Source organism: Canis lupus, chromosome 3, assembly GCF_048164855.1.
Source record: "Canis lupus baileyi chromosome 3, mCanLup2.hap1, whole genome shotgun sequence".
NCBI classification, from domain to species: domain Eukaryota; kingdom Metazoa; phylum Chordata; class Mammalia; order Carnivora; family Canidae; genus Canis; species Canis lupus.
Window position 1 is genome coordinate 71,093,782 of NC_132840.1, and position 26,301 is coordinate 71,120,082.

The 26,301-nt window shown below is 39.5% G+C and overlaps 1 protein-coding gene and 1 long non-coding RNA gene across 11 annotated transcripts in view; both read right to left on the reverse strand.

Annotated features, from left to right (window-relative positions):
* CADM1 (cell adhesion molecule 1) overlaps window positions 1–26,301 on the reverse strand; it is a 325,352-nt gene that overhangs the window by 152,617 nt on the left and 146,434 nt on the right. The window contains exon 1 of one of the 9 annotated variants that reach the window (XM_072822116.1): window positions 2,644–2,730. The exons of the other annotated variants lie outside the window; for them this stretch is intronic. Coding sequence (XP_072678217.1) covers window positions 2,644–2,662 — 19 coding nt within the window. The 5' untranslated portion in view covers window positions 2,663–2,730. Of the gene's footprint in view, window positions 1–2,643; window positions 2,731–26,301 lie in introns of those variants that run through there. 9 annotated transcript variants of the gene reach the window in all.
* LOC140631010 (uncharacterized) lies at window positions 7,038–20,384 on the reverse strand. Of its 2 annotated transcripts, XR_012028666.1 has the most exons (5): window positions 20,281–20,384; window positions 16,976–17,019; window positions 15,576–15,722; window positions 11,629–11,748; window positions 7,038–7,214 (listed from the first exon to the last, which is right to left on the reverse strand). It is a non-coding gene; the product is annotated as an uncharacterized lncRNA (long non-coding RNA). The 2 variants fall into 2 exon arrangements; XR_012028665.1 differs by lacking the exons at window positions 11,629–11,748; window positions 15,576–15,722; window positions 16,976–17,019 and having other exon boundaries at window positions 20,222–20,362.

Consider the following 26,301-nt stretch of genomic DNA (forward strand, 5'->3'; position numbering starts at 1 on the left):
CCCCTGTGTAAAATGAAGATGTTAGGACCCAGTTCATAGATTACAGAAGAAATTAAATGAAATGATGCATATAGAGTATAGGACATGTAGTATGCAATAAATGTTAGCTGTTGTCTTTCTTGGAGTGTCAGGTTTTATCAAAATATCTTTACTACTCTCCATGGATCCTACATGGTTGTTTAATTTGTCTATTAAGAACTGTCTTACACTCAATAAGTATTTTTTCTACTCAATTTTATGCCATCAGCTCCACAGCTCTCCAAATCATTCTAAATTATCCTTCTGTTTCCCTGGGCTTAGAGAGATTCAAATTCTTTTTCAAAATTATATACTAAGATCTTCTCTGTGAGCTGATTTTTCTGGCTGCTTAATCACTTCTGTTGACCTCTGATTTTCTACCAGATTGGCCAAATCTTTCTGATATGATGACATCTAGAACAATCTGAATTAACCTTTTGAGAGGCTAAAAATTAGGACTTATTTAAATTCTGATTTCTGCCTTCCCCAGCACTTATCAACATGTTCATTACTGCAAGCTAATCTCAACACTTCCTCCATGTCGTCCTTCGTGACAGATGTTTTGTCCAGATTTCACAGTCCATTTTTTTTTTATCTCCCTCTCTTATTACAAGGGAGAAACAGTGCAATTACTTCTAAAGTTGTTGTTTGTAGATGAAATTACATTTTTGAAATATATACTTAGTTAATTTTTATAGATCTTCATTCACCCCTTTGAGAAATATCTCTTTGTGACTTACTAGGTGGATCATACACTTTTGCAATAACAAAAGGATATTTAGGTGCTGGATTCTGTTGTTTGCCGAGGTCACACACAAGTTGCTTGAAAGGGATATTTAAGATTCTTAAGAGTCAAATTAATTTCATATTATTTGGAAATACATATATATTTCCATTTCCAAATTTAATCTCTGGAAAAATAAGACAAATGTGAGTCTGCAGGCAAAGGAAAGAAATATGGAACTACTGTTTTATCTATAGTTAGATGGAGTTGTTTTTTATTCTTGTTTTCTGTACTGACTTTTATAGGCATCCTGTTTCTTCTACTAAACCTTTTTATACATCTGAAAACACTATGTATCTACTCTTGATGCAACCTCAAAAGATTAGTCTCCTTTTAATGAAAAATTAATAATTTAGCACTTTTACTTCCTTTTTTCTACCTACCCGTTTTCCACTTTGTTAAATAACAAAAATTCAACTGAGTAAATTTTAAAGATCTCACTGGCTTTTATTAAGCAATTCATAAATCAAGCAACATCCTATCTAGCAAGTAGAGGGGAGCTTCAAAGGGCTACAGAGAGGGAAAGGTTTTTAGAGGTAGAAAGACAGTGGGGGGAAAGAAAGGAAATTATTAGCAAAGAATCCACTATTTTAGGCAAAGTTGAACTAAAGGGGTCTATCAGTAAATTTCCTAGTGCTGACCAGGAAATTCTTGTGTTGACCAATAAAGGTTATATTTTGGGGAGATTGGAACTGTATTAGGTTAAGGTTCCAAGTCAGTAAACCAAGACGTATGATGTAACCTAAGTGATGCCATTTTGGGCTGTGGTTTTCTGACAAGTTAAAGAATAACAACAGAATATTTTTTGGGTTGATATGTAATTGGAAGTTATGCCTAGAATGTCATGTGGCATATCAATAGCTAAGATCAGGAATCTTAGATCTGAAAAATGTCCCTCCAACAATTATCATATTTGGTCCATTTGTTTTGCTCTATCTTCCTCAAATATTTCACACCTAGTCTGATCTGTGTCTTTCTTGGCTTCTCAGTTACATTTAGGGCATTTTCCTGAAATTTATTTTCTATCATGGCTGGGTTTTCTTTTTCTTAAAGATTTTATTTATTTGTGAGAGACACAGAGAAAGGCAGAGATATAGGTAGAGGGAGAAGCTGGCTCCCTCTTGGGAGCCAGATGTGGAACTTGATCCCAGGACCCGAGGATCATGACCTGAGCCAAAGGAAGACGTTGCTCAACCAGTGAGCCACTCAAGTTATCCTTTGGCTGGGTTTTCTAAGTAAAGTCTTCTTTTTTATTATTTACCATGATGATTTATTTTACTTATTATAGTTTTCATTTCATTATACCTATTCTAAAATTCTCATTTACTAGATGCACCCTCTCTTTATGTATCTCATTGAGTTTACAAAGTAGAGCTTTGCTTACAGTTTGTTTCATAAAGCAAATCTGTTTATGATTTTGCTGCAGATTCCTACAACTTATTCGCTTCAGAACGTTTAATTTTTGTTTTCGTTATGCATCTATAATAGGTGGTTTGGTTTGTTTTTCACATCCTTGAGCTTGGTTTGTTGACCTTGGTCTTCAATGCTTACCATACTTGAGGTCTGCTTTATTTTTTTTTAAGATTTTATTTATTTATTCATGAGAGCCAGAGAGAGAGAGAGAGAGAGAGAGGGAGAGGCAGAGATATAGGCAGAGAGAAAAGCAGTCTCTACACAGGGAACCTGATGTGGGAATCGATCCTGGGACCCCAGGATCATGCTCTGGGCTGAAGGCAGGCGCCAAACTGCTGAGCCACCCAGGCATCCCTGAGGTTTGCTTAAAATTGCTTTACCAGTAATTGGGTCTCATTAATGATTTGACAAATCTCTTCCATGCTTACCATGTACTAGCAATTGCATAAGATGCTGGAGATTCAATGAAAAGGAACACACCACCACTCCAACTCTTCCTTATCTGTCCTTGTGGAGCTTCCTATTGGGGAAGACAAACAAAACCTACACTAATGACAAGAAAGGGGGGCGAAGGATGATTGGTAGCAGGCACAGATTCTGGTGCTTGACTTCCAAGCACCCAAGGTCACAGCCCAAGCCAGGACCTGGGTGGGAGCCAGAAGTCTGTTCAATAAGAACAGTCTCCATTCACTACCCTACACCTCACAAACAACTGAGTACATTAGGGAAGGAGTAGGTATTTGCAAAAGAAATTAGTAGCACTGGAGAGGAACAAAGGGAATGGAGGCCAGTATAAGGAGAGTAGGATTCCATCCATGACTAGAGGTAGAAAATGGGGGAAAGAAGGGTAGGGATCACATCACTTTGGGAAGGGGTTGCTGAAGAAGGGGTAATTCCTTTTTTTTTTTTTAAGATTTATTTATTTTAGAGAGACAGCACAAGTGTGTAAGCAGGAGAGAGAGAGAGGGAGATAATCTCCAACAGACTCCAGGCTAAGTGCAGAGTCTGACATGGGGCTTGATCTCATGACACTGAGATCAGGACCCTGAGCTCATGACCTGAGCCAACAAAACCAAGAGTCAGATGCTTAACAGACTGCGCCCACCCCCACCCCCAGGCGCCCCAAAGGGGCAACTCTTAATCTGGTTTCAACCACAGGCAAGAATAAAAACTCCTTCCAAAAAACGACAATGAGCTCAACGCCTGATGCTCATTGTAGTTCTTTCTGGGGATTTGTTTCCTTTTCAGACAATTTCATGTGTATTTTAGAGGAAATAAAGAAGACATTGTTCACAGCACTTCCAGTCACTTTACTACATTCTTAGGAGTCGGGGGTTCAATCTCAAATGAAACTTCTCACTAACATTTTGTTCAGTTATTTACGCCCTCTAAACAATGAGCATCTTTAGGCAAAGACTTCCTAGCCCATCCAACTAAACAAAAGAGCCTCCCCTACAGCACACAGACTCTCATTTCCATTCCGAAAGCCCCGCAGGCATATCTGTGAAGCTTGCCTTCATAACACTCATTTAATTTTAAATTAAATTAAGGGCGCAAAAGGTAAACACATTGTTTAGTTTATTCCAAGTAATGTCCTAAACTTACGATTTCAATAGTTCTCCGACCAACTGATGACTCCTACTACAATAAAGAATTCATGAACCATGGAGCCAACTGACAAAAATTAAATAAATAAATATCACTCACAGTTTAGAAGAAAAAGCATTTGCATAGTCCAGTTCCTAACTTGCAAATGGTATAAATATCTGGGGGAAATTCCCATCAAGATTTTTAGCATGTCTAGAACCTATGAGGAAAAAACTGGGTTTTCTTCCCCCCATAAAAGCACACCAAGTTAGGAAGACCCCAGATTTCTGAGTCATCCGTTGACACACGTAACAAATATTCATGTAGGCAAAGCTAGCGGAAACAATACGGTGAAATGGAAATGAAATACTGATCTGTTTTTCTTCAGCATAGTTCTAAGCTTTCCCATGGGGGGAGGGAGAAGCATTATTTGATAGGTTCCTTTATGCAACATATATTTATTGATCTGATGGCCCCAGTTTTTGTGAGGTTTTCTAACAATGTCCAGCTGCCTGATAAGGGGAAGGAGGTGGGGGGGGGGGCGGGTAGGGGCGATAATAGGGAAGAACCTTGGCTGGAAATTACCGAAGAACACAGTAAGGAAAGCTACAGAAAATCGACATTACTAAGCCATCTTATTATTTCTGAGCTGGGCACACAGGCAGGATCCTCTCCCCCCACCACCCCCCACCAGAAAACAAGAAGAGAACAAGGGATGGCATCAAGGAGGAGAGAAAACAGCAGGCTCACGAGAAAAGAGGGGATGGGCAGGAAGAAGTTAGGACTTCAAAAAAGGAGACTAATAGAGTTTGAAATATTGAAAGTGGAGCAGATCTATTAGGTGTGGCATGTGTGTGCACAGCTGAAGTGGAATGAAGATGAAGGTCATCTTAGTTGAGGGAGGAGAACTGTGAGATCTGGTATTAGCAAAGTCATCAAAGGGATGCTATCCTTCAGGGGGGCCCTGTGTAGAATGGCAGAGGAAAATGTGAGACTCTCTTGAAGCAACCGAGACTCCTGAATTGGTACCGTGGAGGCAAGTTGGGGCTGGGATAGTGGAGAGGTACTTAAAGTTTGGTTGGCATTTACACACGCTTGGTAAAGTATCAATTTCCATTTCTAAGAATGGGGGGAGATTATAGAGTTGATAAGGGAGCACCCTTCAAGCCATCCTTGGCCTGGAGCCCCCACTGATTCGAAGGCAGATTACAGTGGTGTCTGATTTGTGCAAATTTCATGAATTTAAGGTCACACTGAAATAACGGGAGTAATCTGAGTGTGAAAAAAGTCAAGAAATATATTTGATCCCTATTTCTCTACTCAGGAATAGAGAGAATTTTTTGATAAGTGATGTTCCTTGGCCACTCTCGGATTTTCCCTGGGTTCCCTAAGACCATCACTCGAGCTCACAGAACACTGGCTGATGATATCTCCACAATTGTCTACACGAGCACTGCTAGGGAAGGCACACTTCTCCCTTCTGGGTTCTTTTGTCTGGCTTAATGATGAAGTTGACATAAAACTGATTTACAGGAGGAAATTTTAATTTCATTGCTAAGGGAAACCCAAAGACATGAGGGTTCTTCCCAAGCAATTGACGCTTCTGTGCCATCTTGAGCTAAGGACAAGGGGGCAGAGGATGGGTCTGGGCTTCAAGGAGGAGGAAGACAATTCATAGGAAGATTCGAAGAGCAATGTTTGGTAAACAAGAGCTCCTCACTGGAGCAGAGACAATGGAACACAAGAGGACTTCGCACAAACAAGCCCTGCAGCACCCCCCAGCTCCCCATACCTGGCTCTCTTCCTGCACCAGGCCCTGGGTGAAATTCTGAGAGGTAATTCAAAGTGAGGCAAGAAGCTCCTTCTGGGTTCTCTAGGTCCCCAACTGTCCAATAGCCACACATCAAAGTGGTGTACTCCAGGGTGGCCTGCCCAGAACCCCATCACTTCTTCGCTTCTCATCATGCACACAGAGCACTCACCTCACCAGTCCCGGACCAGCACACATGTCAGATTGCTTACTGGTCCTTCCCTCTGGATGCCCCACTAGTGCTTCTAAATCAACACAGCTAAAACTCAGTTTATAATGTCCGTGCTTCCATTCACTTAAGCAAGCCAGAAAGTCATCTTCAAAAATTGCCTTTCTTCCCCTTATCTTCCCCCTCCATTCTCTTCCCTCCAACACCAACTGGTAACCAAATCCAAAGAATTTCAACTCTTGAAAATCCATTGGCTCTTTCCCATCTTCTTCTTCTTCTTCTTTTTTTTTTTTTAAGATTTTATTTATTTATGAGAGACACAGAGAGAAAGAGAGGCAAAGACACAGGCAGAGGAAGAAGCAGGCTCCTCGCAGGGAGCCTGATGTGGGACTTGATCCCCGGTCTGGATCTCCAGGGTCATGCCCTGGACTGAAGGCGGTGCTAAATTGCTGAGCCACCTGGGCTGCCCATCTCTTTCCCAATCTTACTGCCACAGACTTAGATCATGGTTTCTCACCTGATCTTCCAAATGGCCTTCTAACTAGCTTCCCACTCCTCTGAAACATCCCCCATGCTATCACCAGGGCAGTCTCTGTAAGTAACAATCTGATCAGCTCACTTTATGAGTCAAAACCTTCAGTGGTGAAAGGGAATATAGAGAAACGAGAGAAAATGAGTGAAAATATCAGTGAGGGTGACAAAACATGAGAGTCCCCTAATCTGGGAAATGAATAAGGGGTAGTGGAAGGGGAGGTGGGCAGGGGGCTGGGGTGACTGGGTGATGGGCACTGAGGGGGGCACTTGGCGGGATGAGCACTGGGTGATATTCTATATGCTGTTAAATTGAACTCCAATAAAATTTTTTTAATAAAATCTAATTTATCTGGTATGAATAAAAAAAAAAACCCTTCAGTGGCTCCCTGTGCCTACACGGATGAAACTGAAAATCATTTCAGCTCAGAGTCATGCTCTTTTTTAAAAAAAAAAGGGAGGGAGAAGGAAGTGGGCAGGGAGAGAGAATCCCTGCCATGTCTCCCTCAGAACTATTGGGAGGGTCAAATAAAAATGTATGTAGAAGCACTCTGAAGACTATAAAGCAGCATCCAGTGCTTCTTAGTCTTTATGGGGTCACAGTTTCTTTGGAGAGTCTGGTAAAACCTCTAGTTTTCTCCAAAACACCAGCACACACATCTCCCTATGTGTAAAATCTGGCAACCAGTTTCAGAGCACCCGTGGATGCTCAAAGACAATCCCAATTAAGAATTTACTTAGGTATTTATTATTTTCACGTTGGTACACAGAACTCGAGTCAGCATCATCCAGCTAGCATTTCCAGCCTCACAAACAAGCAAGTGGCTCTCCTGTGGGCAGTCTGATTATTCATGCAGATGTCTAAAATATTCATCAGCAGGGTCACTGGGCACATCGTGAATCTAGGCAGAAAATTAGTACAGTAGTTAGAGTGGAGGGCTCATTTCATCTGAGCGCAGCTGTCCCTCCACACATAACTGTTTGAAAAGAACAGGTTATTTTGAAAACAATCAGTTGAATTGAGTAAAAAAAAAAAAACTGGCCAGTGGGCCTTCCTCTAACTGAATGAAAATGAAGCGAGGTTCCTTCCTTTTCACATAGTTCATCGATGCAAAAACAGGCCCACTGAAGCTATTCCATAGCATAAATGTTCATTATTCATGAGCCTGTTTTTTTGCAGCTGCATCTTCCAGCACTGGGCTCATTCTTTTTGTCTATATGTCCTTCTGCATGTTTGGGCCTATTTACATTGTGTTTGAGTTCTCAGGGTTCTAGAAGGTAAGGAACTCTACTTACTCTGTATGTTTGCACAGAACACATCACACAGGATCTTGCCACAATATAGTACCTGAGGGCAGCAAATCCAGTTTGTCACCAGACCATGCACACAAAATCCTCACCAAAAAAACCCCCCAAAACAAAAATGATCACATTCCCCTTCAGAAGACTATGATAACCAGAGTTTGTATTACTGACCAAAAACTGAACCTTAATTACAGGTAATAAGGACATGCCACCAAAGTATACAACACTGCCATAAACATCTATCAGCATTGCAGGTAATAAACACCGATTTTACAGCATGGAACATCACATAAGAGGGGGCTCTGTCTACTAGGATACACACATAATGAAACCAAAACCAAAATGTATTCTTACCCTGAGAACATAAGCCTAAAACCAATGTTAGCCTTTGAAAATAACCACTTCATCAGCTGTTCTTTGCTTATGTCCTGAAAATTAGTGTTTTGGGCACACATATCTTAAGACATATCCCTTAGAAATATGAAAGTAGGTCTTTTATTATGATCAATTTCCAAAAAGCAGTCATTCTAAAGCATTGCCAGGGCCTTAAAGTCAAGTTCTTCAAAAATACCTGCATTTCCCTTTTTTGTCACGAGATGGCAACATGATGCATTGGTAAACCATAAAAACCGTTAAGTATTTATTTATCACTTTAGAAGTGAAGTTCTCAAACTTCATGATGTCAGGATGCTTTAAAAGCCCTTAAAAGTTATTGAGGACCCCAAAGAGCTTCTGTTTATATGGGTTATATCTGTTAATGTTTATATCAGAAACTAAAATTTAAAACCTTTCATATTTTTATTAACCCACTTAAAATAATAATAAATCCATTACATGTTAATCTAAATAGCATATTTTTGCAAAAAAACCCCACATTTTCCTAAGCAAAACAATCACTGAGAGATTTTTGCAAATCTCTTTAATGTCTGGCTTAATAAAAGACACCTGGGGTGGGGGAATGGGATAACTGGGTGATGGGCATTAAAAAGCACATGATGAGCACTGGGTGTGATACTACATGTTGGCAAACTGAATTTAAATATAAATAAATAAATAAATAAATAAATAAATAAATAAATAAATAAATAAAAAAAACCTGGATTCTTCTGCTTTTCATTCCATCTGTTGTGATATACTGTTCTGATTGAAGCATTTGAAGAAAATCCAGCCTCATGTAGACATGTAGTTGGAAAGGGAGAAGTATTTTCGGATAATTATTGACATTCTTCTTTGATACTATACCAAAACTCAACAAGATATGACAGTCATGCTCAGTTAGAATGTGGCATTGGAAGCCTTATCAAAAAACTTTCATATTCTGCTACGTGAAAATCCACTGGTTTACTTTGCAATTTGAATGGATCTTGAATGCCTATTTTTTTCTTTTCTCTTTTTAAAGATTATATTTATTTATTCATGAGAGACACAGAAAGAGAGAGAGGCAAAGACACAGGCAGAGGGAGAAGCAGCCTCCATGCAGGGAGCCAGATGTGGGACTCGATTCTCCAGAATTATGCCCTGGGCTGAAGGCTGCGCTAAACCGCTGAGCCACCAGGGCCGCTCCCCCACTCCCCCGCTTTTTTTTTTTTTTTTTTTTTTTTTGACATGATGTATTGGTTATTTGCAAAACAGTTCACTGGGTTCTGGAGACCTTCCAAATGTGGACACATCTCACTATTACAAAAATAAATAAATCACATTCATAAGTATCGCCACCAACCCTGTCAGAAAAGCCTTTAAGTATTAAGGAAGCTGTTAAGCTCACAGTAGAGGATACATGTTTCCTAAAATTCTTATTTTCATTTAAAAGAATTTTATCATCTACAATAAACGCTGTCCCTCGTATCTCTTAGGCTTGCTTTATTTTCAAAAAAAAATTTTTTTTTAAATAATGCTTATTACCCAAGTCTGAAGAACCTTAGTTTGTTAATGGTTCTGTCAAGTAAAAATGGCGTTCCATGAAGCATTCAAATAGTTGAGCTTGTACTCAATGTCACAAGGACTCTTCTTTGAGACATCATACTTTGGCTGGCCGAGAATTAAGTACTTTGCATGTACTTCCCCTTTCATCACAGGGACTATTCAAATGATCCATACTCGGGTCAAGACTGAATAAATTTAACAATTTCTACTGCTGCATCAGGGCCTTATTCCAAGTACAAGAATATGATTTCTAGGACAGTTTGGTGCCAACTGACTTGATCCAGGCTACGGTGCCAGCAATTTTACTCATTGCTTTTGTGCCACCAGTAGAAACACACTGAAAAAGGCAGAGGACATCTTGGTACTATGAGAAAAGTTTCAAATTCATGGATTTCCTGAGTTGTTTTTTTTTTTTTTAAGATTTTATTTACTTATTCATAAGAGATACACAGAGAGAGGCAGAGACACAGGCAGAGGGAGGGAGAAGCAGGCTCCATGCAGGGAACCCGACTTGGGACTCTATCCGGGGTCTCTAGGATCATGCCCTGGGCTGTAGGCAGTGCCAAACCGCTGAGCCACCCAGGTGTTCCTCTGAAAGAATCTTTGAGCTCTCAGGACACCCATGGACCACACTTTGAGAATCACACTTCAGGGTTAATAAAAGACTTTCAAGTAGAGTATTTCCTTCAGTCCTAAATATTTGGGAAATACACAGGGTAAGTATCCTGACTCCCCCATCTTGAGACTCAAGAATATGAAATTATTCACTCAAGATCACACAAGCTAGCAAACAGCACAGAGGAAACTCATCTTGGGGTTTCGTTCAGTCTGTATTCTTTCCACTGTATTACGTTGCATGGAAAATTGAAATGGATTTATGTCAGCATTTAAAAATAAATCTAAGTGGCAGGGGAGGCCTGGGTGGCTCAGCGGTTTAGCACCGCCTTCAGCCCAGGGCGTGATCCTGGAAACCTGGGATCGAGTCCCACGTCGGGCTCCCTGCATGGAGCCTGCTTCTCCCTCTGTCTGTGTCTCTGCCTCTCTCTCTCTCTCTCTCTCTTTCTCTCTCTGTGTTTCTCGTGAATAAATTAAAATAAATTTAAATAAACATAAATAAATAAAACTAACTGGCAGATTTGGAGGAAAAGGAGAACCAGAATTGGGGGGCAGGAAAACCTTTATTACTAAAGTGCTTGGTTAAGGCCCTATTCAGTTTTCTCATTAACTCTTCAATTACACCTATTCTTTTGGCTTCTGACCTTAAAATTTTAAAATACAATAATTGGGGCCAAACATGAATTCAGTAGACACCAAATTTAAGTCGTCTCCTGATATGCAAGCTCACGATCTAGTCCATTTCTATAAGGATTGCTAGAGATCTTAAAACCTTAATTAGAAGCTCTATCATTTCATAGCAGTGAGGTGACAACTAAGTGTGTGCATGTTTCTCCAACTTTCTCTTAAGAAGTAGAGCACTAAATAGTTAACATTTTACACAGGGGGAAAAAATTGAAGTTCCTCTATCTGGTTGAAACACTAATATTTAGGGCTCATGTTATTAACACTAAATAGTCATTACATGCTTGAATGTTTAGTTTTTATTATTACTATTATTATTATTCATCTCTACATCCAACGTGGGCCTCAAACTCATGACCCCAAGATCAAGAGTCAAATGCTCTTCCGATTGAGCCAGGCAGGCACCCCCCCATGTTTGAATTTTTAAGGCTTTTAAATATATTATCTCATTTTATCTGTAAAATTGCAAAGATGCCACCTTCCTATTATCACCCTTCTACAGATGAGGCAATTGCGATTCAGAAAACTCACTTATCCACTAAAACAGCGAGTAAGTTGGGCAGCCCAGGTGGCTCAGTGGCTTAGCACCGCCTTCAGCCCAGGGCATGATCCCGGAGACCCAGGATCAAGTCCCATGTCAGGCTCCCGGCATGGAGCCTGTTTCTCTCTCTGCCTGTGTCTCTGCCTCTCTTTCTCTGTCTTTCGTGAATAAATAAATACAATATTTAAAAAAATAAAAAAATAAAACCGTGAGTAAGTAGCTAAGTTTAAAACCAAATCTGTCTAAACCTGATTTGATGAAGAAGTTCCTGGTTTCTGTCTTTTTTTCAGGGTTTCCAGGAGTTCCTCGAAGCTTTGATCTGCACCTGCCACCAGAGCCTTGATGATGTTCACCAGTTAGGGAGCTTCCTATTGAGATTTAGTTGGTAGAATCAATGCTTGAGACATAAAGTTAATTTGATGTGCTGTAGACATTCAACCTCACAGTTAACAAATTTCATTCTTCCCATATAATTGATTCTCTCTCTAGCTTACCAACTTGCTATTCAATTATTTCTCAACATAAAACTGTCTTTTGAGGACCTGCCTTTCATATTTCTATGAATGTTTTTTCCCTCAGGACTGGAGGCAGGCATTCTTGTCTCCTTATCCGTCTCTCCCTTGGCTCCTTACTAATGTTCCCTCTTAATGCTACTTAGCCTTTTGGAGGCATTTGTTACATCCTCCCAACTAAGTTGTAATATCTTTTTGCCTTCTTCCCCACAATTTCTAACACAATACTATATAGATAAACCAAACGCCCACAAATGTTGTTCATAACACCCCATGGAGTTGCAATAATGATTTATTAAAATCTATTTCTTAAGGAACCTATAACAGATAAACATGTTCTAAGAGGGTCATGCTGGTGCTTCTAGCAATAACTCAGCTCAGGGATAACCAGAGAAAAATAATTACCATTACTGAACTGAGGGTGAACTTAGAAGTCCTGCTTCCAGAGACTGGTCAGAAATAACGTACGCTCACGAAGCTGGTGGCATACCGACCAGCCAGGAATAGATTGTAAGATCTTGGGTTATAAAACACAGGTCTGAAAGAATGGTTCTTCTGAAGGAGTGAATGACTGGATTGGGAGAAAGCCCACACTTGTACAAATGCCGGAGGAAGGAAGAGAAAGAGGAATGACAACACGAACACTACCATCGTGGCTGCTAACTCATGTACAGTGTCACTATTCGCCAGATGCTTTTCTAAGCACTTGACTTATGTTAACTCATTTAGCACTCACAAAAACCCTAAGAGGTAGGAGCCGTTGTTAACTGCATTTTATAGATGAGAAAATTAAGTCAGAGAAAAATTTAAGTAATTGCCTAAGGATACCCAGTTAGGAAGTAGTAGGGCTAGGATGCAATCAATTCATTCAAACTGTTTAAATATTTGCCTGACACTCCATTACCTAATGTTTATGTCTCAAATTTTAGAGAAATTACCATTTGGAGAAAGATTTAAAGAACTGCTAATATCGAGGCACACACTAGGGCACTCCCTCTGTTTAACCTGGAATTTATTGTCCTTTTAAAGAATATTATAAATCCTTGAACCCAACATGCTTTCAACTAGTATAATCACTTAAGCCCTTTGAAGGTTCCTAGTGACCAATGGCAGCTGCTCAGGAGCAGGAGCACGCTGGGCAGGAAGCACGGTCTCCGCCTGATGCCATAATTGGTCACAGCATCCCTCCTCTGGTCTGTGCCACAGAGCAACTCTCCTTAAATACCACACAATGACATCTCACTCTGCTTTCTCTCTGAATATCCAGATTCCTCAATCTTTCCTTGACATAAAATGGATATTGAGGGGGGAGGAAACTATAAATGATGTCCTCTTTATAAAATCCTGTACCTTCTGTTTTAAAAGAGTTTTGGTCCATCTTTCTGGTCATCTGAGGAGGTTGTGATTAAAAGAGCAAATAAGGGATCCCTGGGTGGCGCAGCGGTTTGGCGCCTGCCTTTGGCCCAGGGCGCGATCCTGGAGACCCGGGATCGAATCCCACATCAGGCTCCCGGTGCATGGAGCCTGCTTCTCCCTCGGCCTATGTCTCTGCCTCTCTCTCTCTCTCTCTCTCTCTCTCTCTCTCTCTCTGTGACTATCATAAATAAATAAAAATTAAAAAAAAATAAAAATAAAAGAGCAAATAATCTAATGACAGTTTCATGGAGCTTTGTCTCACCTGCTTCACAGAGGCCACTTTTACTTTTTGCCTCTTCCCTAATCTTACTTCGGAATTCAGTTTTCATTTTTAACATCTTCCAATTATCCAGTGATGTAGGGCCATGCAAGCAGCTAGTTAGTATCAGAATACAAGGCAATGAAGGAAGGAGCATCAGAACCAAAGCATTAGTAACCATTTGGCAAGTCTCTTAACCATCAAACTAAAGGAATGAATTTCCTTTCACACAACCACACAGGGTAAGTGCATCAAAGTTTTTACTAGAGAGCTCAGGCACTGATCCCTCTTGGGTCAGCTACCTCTCCAATCCAACTAGGAGTCATAATATTTTCATTAAAAAGAGGTACAGAAAAAATATTGGTAAGTACTCTTTTACCTATATTTCCAACAAGATCACTAAACTACCTGAAATCAAATTTAAAAAAAAAAAGATTTTATTTATTTGACAGAGACAGCACACAAGCAGGGGGAGCAGCAGGCTCCCCACTGAGCAGGGAGCCCAATGGGGGCTCAATCCCAGGACCCTGAGATCATGACCTGAACCAATGGCAGACACTTAACCAACTGAGCCACCGAGCTGCCCCGGGGAGAACAAATTTAAAATCAGTCTATCAGGTCTGCTCTTCCTTCCCAAACCAAGGCATCCAAATTATAAAAATGGGATCCCAAACTACCCAATTGTCATAAAAGCAGTGCTCTAGTGTGCCTGCTGAACACTAGAGGACTTCACACATGGTTATTCCTGAGTCCACTCAGATAGGGTATTTCCTCCTCCCTCAATAACTGAAAAATTCTCCTGAGCCTAGTGCCTACTTACAATTCATATCTGACATACCTGAAATGCCTATTAAATAAAAACGAAGATAAAATAACATAGGTTTATGGTTGCAATTTTGCTTTTATGGCATTTGGGTCATATCTAGGATTATCTTACTGCATCTTTGGTCACAAATGCAAGCTCCTTTGTTCCCGTGAGGAGGTACAAAGCCCTTTATGACAATCCTTTTTATAATGTATCTAAGAACTCTCTAACAGCTAGAACTGGCTATACTGAAGAGTTTTTAATGATGAGGCTGATGTAGTTGCTGAAATGTAATAGGATTTTAGGGTAGAGTTGTGGAAAGGAAAAAAATAACAATCATAATACTTATGGAATCATGGGATCTATTAAAAAAAATCAAATTTCCCATAGTCTGAGAGTCACAGAATAAAATAAATTTTCAATCCATGCAAACAGAACAAAACAGTGGTATAACGTCTGCAATATGGAATTTCAAAAATAACATTTATATGCCTACTTAAAAGCTGGTAACCTATCAGTACTCCCCACTACCCCAAAAAAAAAAAAAAAATCATACTAGCTCAAATAAAAAATGTCCAAAGTTACCAGCTCTCAGACTAGACTGGTAGAGAAATCATCTGCATATTCCAAACTACTTTTTTAGATTTATATCCTCCCGGGTCAGAGACAGATAATCATTAATTCATTCAACCAATATTTCTTGAGGATTTTTCTGTGGCTACCCACTAGGTATGTTTTAGTGAGCAGGACAGACTTATCTTCTGATCAATTAAGAGGCCTCCTGCTGGGCTCTAACAAAGCAAAAATAAATAAAAGTTAGTAAATGATCAGTAATGACAACTAACTAGCTTTAATTAATAAGACTTGAAAGCCTTAAAGAGGGTATTTATTCCACCTGCAGAAAATTTAGAGTAAAGTAGAATATAAAATAAACCACAAGATAACCTTTCTATAAGCAAAGCTCTCCACTGAGGAATGTGAGAACGAGAAAATTCTTTGTTTTGCAATTTTCAGTTTGAGTAAGATAACGAAGTTTACAAAGAAACACTGTGCTTTTGCTCAGGAGATAAAACATTAATCTAACTGTTGACCTAGAAATAACATGAAATTATAAATTTGTCACATGAAAGCTTTAAGGAAACAAGCAACCTAAGTAGCTCACAGCATTGGTTAATGGTGGATTCAGTTCCTCTGTGTACTTACCAGTGTGAGGCAGAGAATTATAGAAGGATCCTTTTCTTCCACCATTTTTGACTGCTTTTGAACAGAAATCGAGTAGCAGAACCCCTTTACCTTCTGAAGTTCAAGTCTAACACATGCTGAAATGACTGTCAACTCTCATACATGTAGCTGGAGTCTCAGAGCAATGCAAAATAACCAACATGAACTTAGTCAATTGGGTTGCACATTATTATACAAACTGGGTCAGAATACGATTTACTTCTTGCTTGTCAACATAAATGCTTTAACATCTAATCCAATGTTCTAGACTGAAATTTTTATGAATTCATAAAAAAATACATAGCCAATATAGAAGATCTCCAGTTATACCCATCTACAAAGCAAAAACAAATTATGCCAGCCATTTGTCATAACTGTCAGTAAAGAATAAGTAACAGCTAAAAAGGCTTTAACTTAAGAATTGTGACTACATTAAAATGTCTATACTTGCAAAACCTCGCCATCATACTATAACAAGAGATTAACATTTCTTCAGAGAAGTCAGATTAAAGTAATCATATAGAACCTAGAGACTAAGTTGCAATTTGATGCACTACAGAGTTGCATGTGTATTCTGGCCTAAATCAGTCTTAAGTAATACATGATGTGGTATCAGGTTTCTAAGAGAATTGAGGAAATCCAAAAGAAATTGTCTCTGTCCTGAAGGAGACTAAGGGAAGATGAGGAGAATCTAGGTGGAGAAAAGTGAGTAGAGAGAAGATAAGCTCCTTATTAGTCTCTTAAGTGTTCAAAGCCAATGGCTAGTACACATGCTTAAACCCTATGGCTCCAAAGACAGAAACAACCATATGGCTATGTCAAGAATAACCTTCTCTACCCCCACCTATCAAAATACTATGCATCCTTAATATCCACTTTTGTCACCTGTTTCCTGAAGCCTTGGGTTTCCCTTAGCCAAAATTAACCTCTCCAACTGATGTTTCCCTAGGACTCTGCTCCTTTTCAAAGACATGCATCATGTTGCATACTTTATCATGGTTACGTTTTATCTATTTCTCACACCAGATGATGAGCTCATTACAGATAGAGGAACATCCATCTTTGTATAGCTTACTATGCCTAGATTGGTAAATTTCACCTACAATGAGCTCAATGGAAGTGTCATTTTTTCTTATGTAAAGAAAACTTTATTAAAGACTTTTATTAAAGACATTTTAGAAAGTTAAGAGGAGGCATAGTAGTTCCACTTCTAAGAATTTACCCTAAGGAAACATTCACAAAGACATACAAAGGCTTATGTGCATGGATGTTCATTATAGCATTATTCATAACCATAATGATTATTGTGGTAATAATAAAAACAATTATCATGTATTGTGTCTGTGTTTTAAGTCAAGCATTATGAAAGCACTTTGTCTTACCTTACTTAATTGTCATAGCTGCCTTAGGAGGTAGATATTATTACCTATAAGCTCGGAGAAGGTAAAATATATCCAAAGTCAAACAACTAGTAAGAGATGGGGCTGGACTGTGAACCCAAAAGGTCTGACTCCAAAGTCTGTGCTCTCCCTAGACAGAACTTGCCAGGTACCAAAACATGTTCTAAATACTTTCCCTTCCCATCCCCACATAACCCTCACAGGAATCCTCTGAGGTAAGCACCATTATAATCCCCAATTTACAGATAAGGAAACTGGGGCACAGAGTTTAGGAAACTGATCAAAAATCCCCTAAGTAAGAAATGGTAACCCTTGGATTGAAACCTAGGCAGTCTAGTTATGTTTAACGGTCTTTTCCTACTTAAAAGAGCAAACCACTAGAAATGACCTAAATATTCAAGACTAGTTTAAATATATTTATGAACATATGAACGAAGCAGCAAAATGTGAAGGGCAAAAAGCTGGGAAGTGTCAGTATCTTCCTCTCCAAATTATTCCATCAGATTATGCACATCATTTATCCTTTATTTTTTATACGTAAAGTTCCTACCTGTATCCGATATATTCTAGAAAAGTCAGCATAGAATAACAAAGAAAGCACTCAGAAGAAAAATCACAAGACCTGAATCTCAGACCTAACCGTACCACCTACTATCTCTGTGATGTTGAGCAAAACCTTAACCCAGTTTTGGCTTTCCCTGAGTCCTTGTTTTTTTATTCTGTAACACAAATTCAGACTGAATTTCTTCTAGCATCTGTAGTCTATATAATCTCTGAAATCGCAAAGAAAAGAACCTTCGCTCACACCAACCCTGAAACTACCTGTTAATAAACAGTGTAAAGTCTAGGTAAGACTTTAAAACAAACAAAAAAAAGCTTCAATGGAGTTTTGATAAAATTTAAATGTTGTTCAGCTTGAGCATCCCAAATACTTGCCTGCTCCCGATGCTCATCCCAGATTCACTTCTTGGTCCCTCCCCTTCTGGCAATGTGACCCATGATGTAAAAATGTCCACATTCAGAGTTCAGCACCAACATGGATATGCCAACTCAAGCTGATCTCTACTAATTTACCCCCCATCTTCTCCTGCTTCCCAACCTCCAATAACCAAACTGCAAGAACAAAATCAACTATCCCATCTACCCAAATCATCTCTAGTCCAAAGCTCTGGCACTGATCCCAATCCCAAACTTCAATATCATGGCTCTGTTTACGGGCTATTTCTCCTTCACTTGGAACTGGTTCTAAGTTAGTTCAGCCAGGAATAAGTATCAGCCATCACATACTCATTTGACACCCCGATTCTCCACTTTTGGTTTGTCATTAATTCCTAACACATCTTTGATCCTGTTGTAGATTATGGTCTACTGGGGCAACACACCCATAGAAGAGGTGCCTCTGTCCTCTAACCTCTCATTCACAGAGACATCACTAGGTGACCACAGGATGCCTCCCACAGAGCCCAGACACAACTTCACAATCCTCATCATCGTGGATTCCAAGGGGCCCTGGCCAATGATGAGAGTTGGGATGCAAGATGAAACCCAACTGCCATCCGTGGTGTCCCATTTCGTTGACTGCCACTCTGATACACACCAGTTCTCATACCATGACTGGGCTAGCAAAAGAGCCCTGTAACCAGACTCTGGTACAAATCTCTCCAGTCTATTCTTTACATGATCTCTCTTTCTCCATCTTACTCATCCTCAGTGGTTCCCCATCACCTGTATACAGATAAAATAAAGATATATTCCCCTTTGTCAGGTCTTCAAGAGCCTCTCCAACTTGGCCCCAATCTTCCTCTCCCAGCCTCTCTCAATCCTCTAATAGAGGAGCTTGTCAGCTATTTCTCAGTTTTAGCTTTCTTTCATCTAACAAAATCTCAGACAAAAATCCCAATAAATTAAACCGACACAAACAGCACTGTATAGATGTTGAAATAGGCTCAGGTGGTTCGGCGGCAGCACACCTACTTTGGGGCCCCACAGGTCTGCAGTAGGAGATGAGGCTCTCCCGTAGAAGTGCCAGGAAGGCCTCCTGCCACCATGCAGACCAGGGAACATAGGAATCTAAATGCGAGCCCTAACCAGCCCTGGGTTATAAGCCCTTCTGAGACTACAAAACAAACCAAGGGAAGAACTAATCAAAAGAGCCCAAACACTTAAAAACCAGAATCCAGAGATACACACAGACATCCCCCTCCTCATACATAAATTTAACATGATTTTCCTCTGCTCTGAAAATGTCAGTGCTCAGCAAGGGACAGGACAAGGTTAAGAGAATCTGACAGGAAGGCCTGGATGGAGTTGAAAGCTGAAGTCCTGCAAGTTTATCTACACAAGCAGCACAAGTTCTTCTGGCACATTCCCAGCTCAGCCCATCGCCCTCCAGCTGCATAATAGCAATAATTTTTTTAAACACCCTCATTCTGCCCTACCACATTTCATAACGCGTAAGGCCCAGCTGGATGGTGTGTAGGATTTTGTCAAGCTGTCTTTAATCTTTCGCTTTACCTCCATTCCTAACAACTGAGCTGGCAAGTACTTAAGTGGCTGATGTTTACATCCTGCATGTTTTATTGTTCGTTTCCAGGAAGCACTTTTGTTGATAGAGGCCAGGGGCAGGAGTGCCATTTGTCAGAGCTTAACCGTGGTGCTCCTTACCCAGCTAGGAAACCCTCTTGCTTCACCTCCCAGATGTTCAAGCATTTCTTTACTCAATTATTTTAGTTTGCATTTCAATTTTTTTTTAAATGTACACGCAGCTAACAGTTTATCTGAAAACACAAACCGAAATCATCTTCTTCGCTAGGTTCTCCAAATGTCCTTCATTGTACCACGTACGTCTAAGGATTCAGTTATCTGTTGAGCACTGCCACTGAAACAAACCAGACAACCTCTGATGGACCCTTCTGTTCTTGTGAACCCTGATATATTTTTTAAAGGTCCACTTCCCAGAAATCCTCTGTCTGCAGGCTGTCCAGGACATGGCAGATGTAGTCCTCAGCAAACATCTATAGGTGCTTCAGCATCAACCCTGATGGCCTTCTAACCTCACACTGCCACACCTTGCCACCCATTACATGGCTTGACTCATAGTCTGAAGTTATGTGCTTACAGGCTGTGGAGCAATGTTAGCATGAAAACAACCAAAACAGAATTGGATTAACCTACAGGGGTAAAACTTTAGAATACGTTACAAAACCAACTCTAAATAATTTTAGGAACCTATTGTTGAGAGATATTTCATAAAGCTGCTCTTCTGTTAGGATGAATAGACAGCTGACCGGCATTCTTTCTGGAACTCAACTTTTCCTTGGCTTCTTTGGGATAAATATCAGGGAAAGGCCTAGATTGGGCCAAACAGAGTTGGACTGCCCCCCAGAATACCTCATATGTTGTGCAGGCTTGCCCACAATTGAGTTCTTAGCTTCTTGGGCTTTGTTTGTTGTTAAACTGTTCCAATCTAGAACAGTGACCATTCCTAGCAACACCTGCTAGCGACCTGCCTGAATTAATTCCTTCTACCCAATCAGATTAAGTATGGGCCTACTAAAGAATAAGACCATACATTGTCAAGAAAGAATTATCTATTGATTTATTCAAAAAGTCAAAGACAGAATGAAATGGATGGCATTTCAACAAAATGAGTGTCTAAACATTCAATTTCAAGGCAACACCAATGAACTAAGGCAGGAGTGCAGGTGAATAAAACAATCCTCACTGCCCAGGACAGACTGCTATTAATGATCTAAACTTCTTCTGCACTATTAAGTTAAAGGTCCAGGATGAACCTCAATGATAGTCAGACTTCCTACACAAAGGATGTCCCGTTTACTCAAAATGCAGCAGGGCCCTAGCCCCACACTTCACTTCTTCTTAAGTACATCTCATTCCACTCCCTCACCATGACGCTCACCCATTCAATCACATAATGAACCCGACATAAAGCGGAGAGCAGGTGTGCGCAATGTTGTTTTCATCTCCCCACTTGGAGTTATTAGCACCGCCCATCACTCAATCTGGCAGGTCCATTTTAATATTAGCATCACACGCACGCTGCACTCTTGAGAAAGGAGGCCATTTCAGACTTTTTGGTGAACTATTACTTAGATAATAGAGCATTTATTTCATGTCATTATAAAATTAAACTTTACCTCTGGGTCTTTACAAGGCTAATAGTTCAACTTCCCTTTTTGACATGGAAGAAGATAAGATTCTCCTGACACAAAAATACGAAAGGGCATTTTTAACCATGGTGACAATTCTACGAGGCTGCTGGGCACAGGAGATTATGTTTTTTCAACTGTATAAAAACATGTACAATAAAATATTTTTAAAAACCACACCATGTTACTCATGTGAAGAAAATATAATGCCCTCCCTTTTATTGCCATGCTACAATAGTTTTTATGTACAACCAAACTGAGTTTCAGAATCATTCACGCTGTCAATCATACATTACAGCTCGACTCTCACCAATGGTATCGTCCATTATGCACAATTTATAACTTGTTTAAAGAGAAAGGAAAACATTTGAGAAAGTGGTGCATGAAAAATAAGGTTAATATAATGCTCTGCTTCCTTTTATACAATTATATGTATTTTGAGGAAATTCTTCATGGATGTGTTCAGAAGAACGGAGTATTCATTTTTGGAAGTTAATTACATATTATTAAGTTCCAAGTATCATGGGAAATTAGTTTCAGAGCTTCAGTTGTACTTGAGGATTGAAAAGACAAACCACACCAAGATTTACTTGTTAAGGGTAAGGTAGGTCATTCTAAAGACACACACATCTGTCATTTCCAGGTAAACTTGACCAGAATAAAGTTGAGATGACTGAAAAGATCACTATTAGAAGTTTTCTAAGTTTGCTAATAAAGATAGTAAATTGCGGGGCTGAAATCTGTCATTCGTTAATCAAATTTAATAGTAATTTCTTCCTGCAGACACATGCAGAAGACAAATTATCAATTTCTGTAAATCATAATTAGTTCGGAGGCAGATTCCAATTCTCCTAAAGATTAGCTCAGTGTAGTTTAAATTAAAGGCACTCAGTTACCATACAAATTGTAGGAAACCTTAGCCTTCATGGAGATGCTTGAAATCTCAGGTTATGACCACTTGAAGATTTGTGGTAATAATTCAAAATGCTTTTACTTTGTTATATTCACCGATGACAATTTTCACTGAGTGCACGGGCAAGGGACTGTGTAGAGTAGCAGTAAATGCAGTTCTTGCCTGCTTGGTTTTCTCCCACATAGATGGCTTTGCTGCCACGGAGACACAGGGCCCCTTCCAATCTTTAATTTTCTTTAAGAGTGGATAAGTGCCGTGAGCAAAACTGCTCACCACTGCTCTTTGAGGTGCTTATTTAAAAAGAAATAAAACATGATTAATTTCAAGTGCTTTACAATTAAAAATATATGACAGGAGGGTCATCTGGGCAATTTAACTACACTGGGAAGGGTCACAGGCCTCTCAAGTTTGAGAAACCCTGAGCCAGACTCGATGCATGTATTTATTGTCACTGGTAGCATATTAGATTATTAAAAGGGACATGCTAATGTGACATTTTACTATTACAAAGGAAACTCAGTACTAAAATTAGAGCATAAATCAGGCAGATATGCTTCTAGACATGCAATCAACTCTGTCTTCCACTCATCTTCCTTTACGCATCAAGGGGTTATATTAAATTTCATTTTGTATTTATTTGTTAACTATATGTGTTGCTCCTTCCTAAGTTCAGTGTGAGCAACAAAAATTTAGCTGCATCCTAGTAAAACAGATTAAGTTTAATGCAGATAAAGCAAGACGATTAGGGTGTCAGAAAAATATACTTTAAAAATCAAGACTAAAATATAAACCTATTAGTTTTGAATATTTATCCAGATTACATTTCATATGCAAGACTCTCTTCAATAAAGCTCCACTTCTTTATTGCGGGAAAGTATCTCCACCCATAAAAACAGTAAGATCTGTTGAAAAGGAACAGGACAGCCCAACTCATTGGGTTCCCCAAACAATGGCCAGTTGGGGGTGTAAACGGCAGACAACACAAAGTAAATCACTGTCATGAAATAATAATTAGCACTATAAAAATAACCTCCATTGCCTGAGCTGACTAATGCACGGCTCCTGTTTGAGCCCATATTTCAAGTCTGAAAGTCACCAAATGAAATTAGCACTTTCATTCCAAAGGCAGATTCTGTTGGTATTTTTGCCTGGAAGGAAAGGGAAACCATTTCATACTGTCTCACTAATCCAAAATAGCAAAAACTTGTCATCTCTGTTGCTTAAAGGGAAAGCTGTTCCAGGGCTTGGCAGAGAAGATCACAGTTCAATTCAACAGTATTCTCTCCTCTCTCCCCACGCCCCGTTGTTCTAAGCCCCCCATCAGCAAAGGGATTAATGATGCATATTTTATCCAGTCTGTGCATGTCTGCAGAACTGGGGCCTAAGATTTCTCGATAATAAGGCCAAAGTCATGAGCCTGACACCCACGTGGACCAATTAGTTCTAATCTGTTTCATTGCCTCACCAGCTCTAAGGCTAGCTACCCCATCACGAATGTGTGCTGTTGGTCAGAGGGTGATACAGGAACTGCATGAAAGTGGTTCAGTTGGTCCAGCATGGGAGGGGGTGAGGGAGGGAGGCAAGAGAGGAAGAGGGAGGGAGAGAACCAGGGTGAGAAGGGCCCTGTGAAAATCTTAGAAGCACATCGTCTTCATGTCTGAGAGCCTATGACCACTATTCTTTATGGAAAGGACAACATATCTGGGTCATATATATTTATTTTTTTATTTTTATTTTTATTTTTTTTATATTTATTTTTTTAAAGATTTTATTTATTTATTCATGAGAGATACAGAGAGACAGGCAGAGATACATACAGGTAGAGGGAGAAGCACGGTCTATGCAGGGAGCCCAATGTGGGACTCAATCCCGGGACTCTAGGATCATGCCCTGGGCCAAAGTCAGGCCCTAAACTGCTGAGCCACCTAGGCGTCCCAGGGTCATATATATTTAAATTGCAGATAGAAATACATGGTGATTAAGAAAATGGCTAGCCAGATAATTTATTTTGAGTCTGTCCTATACTAACTTTAAAAAAATTAACTAAATCTATATAAAATTAAACAATGCTTATGAATTTAACACTATATTTCATGCCTTAAAAGAACTCAGCACATTACCAATTAGCATTTTCTTTGTTTGGAATTCATTGAATTTATATCATCCTTCAACACTGTTTAGCTAAAGCAAACAAAAACAAGAAAATCACATTATTCTTTCTAAGCCATATAAAAGTGATCTGGAAAGTCACGTTTAAAATCGCTATCATGGATTAGCTTAAGGCAATTACTTCACTAGCCGCATTCTTTCACGAGGAGTTAAAAAAAAAAAAAAAAAAGAAAGAAAGAAAGAAAGAAAGAAAGAAAGAAAGAAAGAAAGAAAATCAAGCTTCTTGCCTAACAAGAAAAATGAAATCCCATTAGTTGTGTCTCCAGTGTATATTAACATTCCTTTTGTTTAGAAAGGTTAATATCCCCCAAATAAAGGAGCATACAGTGCCTGTTAAAATAATTACATCATGACATTTTAGAAAGGTTGGCAGATAGACGTGGTTGCAAGCAAAGAAACAAACAAAAGTAAAAGCGAGTACTTTTTAAATTATCCATGACTTTAAAAAACAAAAAAAAAGTAAGGCTCTGGAAATTCCACCATGTTTGCAATTTCCTGCCAACTTGTCTGGTCTCCGGTATCTGGCTTTTCTCCCTCTTCCTCAATATCTTTCCGTCATTGAGAAACTTAGGAAGATGTACCTTCATGCTCTAAATCAGATGCTCCATTATCTGAAAAGGAAACTACAAATCTGACAACAGAATGATTTCACAACAGATTGGTGGTTGATTGTACGTGGTACCAACATCAAACCAAAGTATTCATGGCCCCTTGGAGTCCTACAGTGGGACACAGTAGTATTTGGTGTCATTAAAGGACGGTTTTTCTATTCTGGGCAAGCTGATCGAAAGGCCCCAAATCCATAAGATCACAAGCAGGGAACAATTAAACTTTTTGAATTTGCTTCTCTAAGACCTCAAAGAAAGCACTTCAAACTTCATGCACACAAACTATAGCACCGTGATCCGGCTGTTGGAGGCAAAAAGAAGCCATTCACCACAGAAGGAAAACAAATTCTTCTCTCACATCTCTGGATAGAGCAACTTTTTAAAATCAAAAATAGGCAAAATAGTAATATAAAATCGAATGGGCTCCTTTGGAGTTCCAGGCCAAAGAGCCAGAGAAACAGGTAAGGCAGAGAGAAGGAAAGCCAATGGCTTCCCCAAAACCCCTTAAACCCTAGAGAGCATCTTCAGTTCAGGACAGCAGATCAGGGAATCTGATTGAACTAGTACTTTAAGAGGCTTTCTTAACATTCCCAATAGTCATAGAAGGCTTTTACATCAGTAATTCCACCAAACACTAAAGTGTACATATGCAGAGCTGTAAAGGCCACCACCTTCAGGGTCTAAAAAAGAATCTAATGAAAACAAATGCAAGGCCCCCAGTTCCCATAACAAAACATCCCCAGTAAGGGGCTTTGCAGCATGGAATGAGGCTCCCTAATCCCATCGCGTGCAGACACAGGGCCGGTACTTCAGGAGCCATCCCCGCACACCTGTAGAATGAATAAATGTCTTCCCAAACAGCGTCTGCCTTCCACATCTAACTGACATTTCTATTTACATGTCACAGGCTTTGTAGAGTGCTGGCTAAAGTGGAGAAAACATTTTTTCCCCTAGAAGCTCTAATCTTTGGGGGAGGGGAGATCATATATAAATTAGAGACTGAGAAAAATAAATTCCTTTTTCTTCCACAGTCAAGGAACATGTATTTCCTACTAAGAAGGCATAAGAAAAAGAGGAGCAGCAGGAGGAGGGCAGACACACAGCACATGTTTAGTGCTGGGCACAGTGCACTCTAAGTATCTCACACAAATTAATTAGTTTAATCCTCACATCGCCATATGAAATAGGTATTCCTCTCCTCATTTTGCAGTTAAGACAGAGGTAAATTTCATTCACCCAGTGCCTGGCACAGCCAGATTCCAAGACCAAGCAGTCCAGTTTGAGATTCTGTGCTTTTAACTTACACTCTACTATTTAGAATAACACTATTCTAGAACATTCTGTGATAATGGGAATGGCAGAAACACTAGCCACCTGTAGCTATTGAGCATTTGGAATGTGACTGTGATTGTAAAATGGAAGTTTTAATTTTACTAATTAAGTTTAAAT